This window comes from Doryrhamphus excisus, unplaced genomic scaffold (assembly GCF_037039965.1).
Source record: "Doryrhamphus excisus strain RoL-2023G ecotype Guam unplaced genomic scaffold, RoL_Dexc_Guam_v1.1 HiC_scaffold_24, whole genome shotgun sequence".
Lineage (NCBI taxonomy): Eukaryota > Metazoa > Chordata > Actinopteri > Syngnathiformes > Syngnathidae > Doryrhamphus > Doryrhamphus excisus.
The window spans coordinates 2,677,501-2,680,477 of NW_027621862.1; the positions used below are offsets into that span (position 1 = coordinate 2,677,501).

General features: G+C 34.1%; 1 protein-coding gene across 4 annotated transcripts in view; it reads right to left on the reverse strand.

The window, feature by feature from the left end:
* Positions 1 to 747, reverse strand: part of afap1l2 (actin filament associated protein 1-like 2) — a 30,611-nt gene extending 29,864 nt beyond the window's left edge. For 2 of the 4 annotated variants that reach the window (XM_058062692.2, XM_058062693.2), the window contains exon 1: positions 468 to 745. In XM_058062692.2, the coding sequence (XP_057918675.2) occupies positions 468 to 483 (16 nt within the window). In that variant the 5' untranslated portion in view covers positions 484 to 745. Of the gene's footprint in view, positions 1 to 467 lie in introns of all 4 variants that reach the window. The other 2 variants (XM_058062691.2, XM_058062694.2) reach the window with 2 other exon arrangements.
* Positions 748 to 2,977: the final 2,230 nt, after the last annotated feature.

Here is a 2,977-nt window from a genome sequence, read left to right on the forward strand (position 1 = left end):
TTTTTTTCCGGGTACTCCGGGTTTCCTCCCACATTCCAAAAACATGCTAGGTTAATTAGCGACTCCAAATTGTCCATAGGTATGAATGTGAGTGTGAATGGTTGTTTGTCTATATGTGCCCTGTGATTGGCTGGCTGGCCACCAGTCCAGGGTGTACCCTGCCTCTCGCCTGAAGACAGCTGGGATAGGCTCCAGCACCCCCTCGTGAGGAAAAAGCGGTAGAAAATGAATGAATATTTTTATATATATTTTATATTTATATTATTTTGAGGTATTTGAGTCAATCAGGTGTTTTTGACTACCACTAGATGGCACCTGCGAGAAATCATTTTTAGCCTATTTCTTTACTGTGTAACTTTTTTTCATCATGATTTAATAACCTCTCTGTAGTATATTATTCCATATCTTGTCTATGCTTATGTTTTTTTGTGTATAGTTTGAAGTCTGAACACAAAGTGTCTTCCTACCTTTGTGCTTGTCCATTCCCGTCTCGTCCAGCTCCTCATACAAGCTGACTGTACGCTTCAAAGTTTTGCAGACAAGACCGAGGATGCCGCTGCAAACCCACAAAACGTACCCCCCCCCTCACTCCTACTCCTTCTCCGCCCCCTTCTTTTTCTTCTTCTTCTTCTTCTTCTTCTTTCGGCTCGGAAACACTGTCTGGGAGCGTCAGTGCTCTATTCCACTCCACGTCCCCTGTCCCACTAGAGCACTACTAGTGTAGTGGGAAACCTCTTCACTCCTTCCTTACCCTCGACGTCGACTCCCCCCTCGCTGCCTGCAGCATCCACACACACACACACCACTTGCCAACTCCCCTTTTTAAGTCTTGTGTGTTTTTTATACAGTACTACAGTACTTACAACTATACAATTTGAAGTACATTTTTGCCCATACTTAATCTAATGGTGACTTAAAATGAGCGCTTACAGTACATCATTTCTATACATATTTGTTATTTATACATGTTTTTTTTATTTTGGGTATTTACTTTATAATTAGCATAAATTAATTGGGTTTATTTGCAGTAAGTACAGCACTTAAACACTTTAATGTTTTAATGTTACAGGTTCAAATATTTCATTTATATAGAATTGTTAGCATCTTTTTTTAAACATTATTATGTATTTATGTATAATTTATATAGCAATAAATACATTGTTTTGTTTGTACTTTGTTTAGATTTATTCCTCCCAAAATATTTCAGATAAAAAAGAAATTTGCGTAGATTATTTGTTTATTTGGAATGTACAAAGCACAGTAGAAACAGTATTTTATATATATATATATAAAAAAAAATATATATATAGCATAACAACCACAGTAGAAAGAGTATTAAAATATATATATTTACATATATACATGCTTTATATATATATATATATTTATATTTATATAATATATATATATTTATATTATTTTATATTTATTTTTATACTGTTTCTACTGTTTGTTATGCTTTGTACATTCCAAATAAATACTCTTCGCAAATTATAAGTAAGCAATTATATTATAAGTAAACACCTGAACCTCTGCGCCCCCCTCCATTATTTTCTTTAAAAAAAAAAATATATATATATATAATATTTATATTTTTTATATATTTATTTATTATATTTTTTATTTTGCTTAATTAGGTAATTAATTTTGTAATTATTGCCTTGTTTTATTATTGGCAACTTTTAGCCATTTTTTTAATTCATCAAAATTATTATAATTATATTTTAGCTTAATTCGGGTGCCCGCCCCCCCAAAAAAAAATAAAAATAAAAGATACAAATGGGAAAGTAATGAGCGGACGTGTTGTTTATAGTATTTTTATGTATTTAGTTTTTGATAAAAACTAAATACATAAAAATACTATAAAAGTTCAACAACAACTTTGCATTGGTACTGCATATCGCCATCATTCCAGGTCTCCTATTATTATTATTATTATTATTATGTTAAAAAAGTCCAGAAATGGACGCATATTCTCCTCATACTGTGTTTTGATCTTTTTTGTGGGGAGGAAAAAAGCCAAGTTCTCTCCTCAAAGGAGACCCTGTGGGAGAGAGAGAGAGAGAGAGAGAGAGAGAGAGAGAGAGGGTGGAGGTATGACAGGAATGTGCAGTAACATAACAAAGTAACATAAAGTCCACGAGATGATTAAAACGAGGGCCGTCCGGTCCTTCAAAGACGGTGATGCAAGTTTGATGCCGATGAAAAGAACATACACAAACACCCGGAAAAATACTCCAATAATATGCATTCATTTGAAGTATTTTAAAATAGACCTTTACTTTTCAATGACACTTTATACAGTATTTGTTATGTTATGTATTCAATGTAAACTGTTACACAGCCGTGCTGTAGGTGGCAGTATTGAGCATTACTGCTGTTTCTTACCCTACTTAAAATGGAGCAAAATATCAATAATAATATCAATAAAAAGCATATTTACTGTGTCTAAATACACGGAATTTCGTTTGTTTCGAGTCAAAGGTGCAACACTTTTTGGCCTTTCTGCCTTGCGGTCCGATTGTGGCATTCCTTAGCAGTGAATCACAGTTCAAAGGTCAACTGACTCAACTCCAAATTAGCACTGACTGAAACCCTTTTTTTTTTTTTTTTTTTTTTTTAATTCCGGGGCCTCTCCCAAGTTGGTACACTTGCAGACACATTATGTTCCAACAAAAGAGACACCCCCTTCCCTACCCTTCCCTACCCTTCCCTTCCCATTCATTGGAGGTATTTTCATCTCATCTGTTGTCTCTGCTGACTGTTCCGTCTGGGAATTTCCACAAAGAAAACCTTTTTTGTTCTTGTTTGGAGAACATTTTACAGCACAAACACCTTTGCGTAGCTGTGTACACCTTAACTAAAGTACTGTCATACGCATACATGTATATATGAACTCAAAGCGCAGTAATATTTAAATTAATTTAATGTTAAGTCTTTCGGAAAACAAGGATTGTTTGGAAAAGTTGAATGTCAA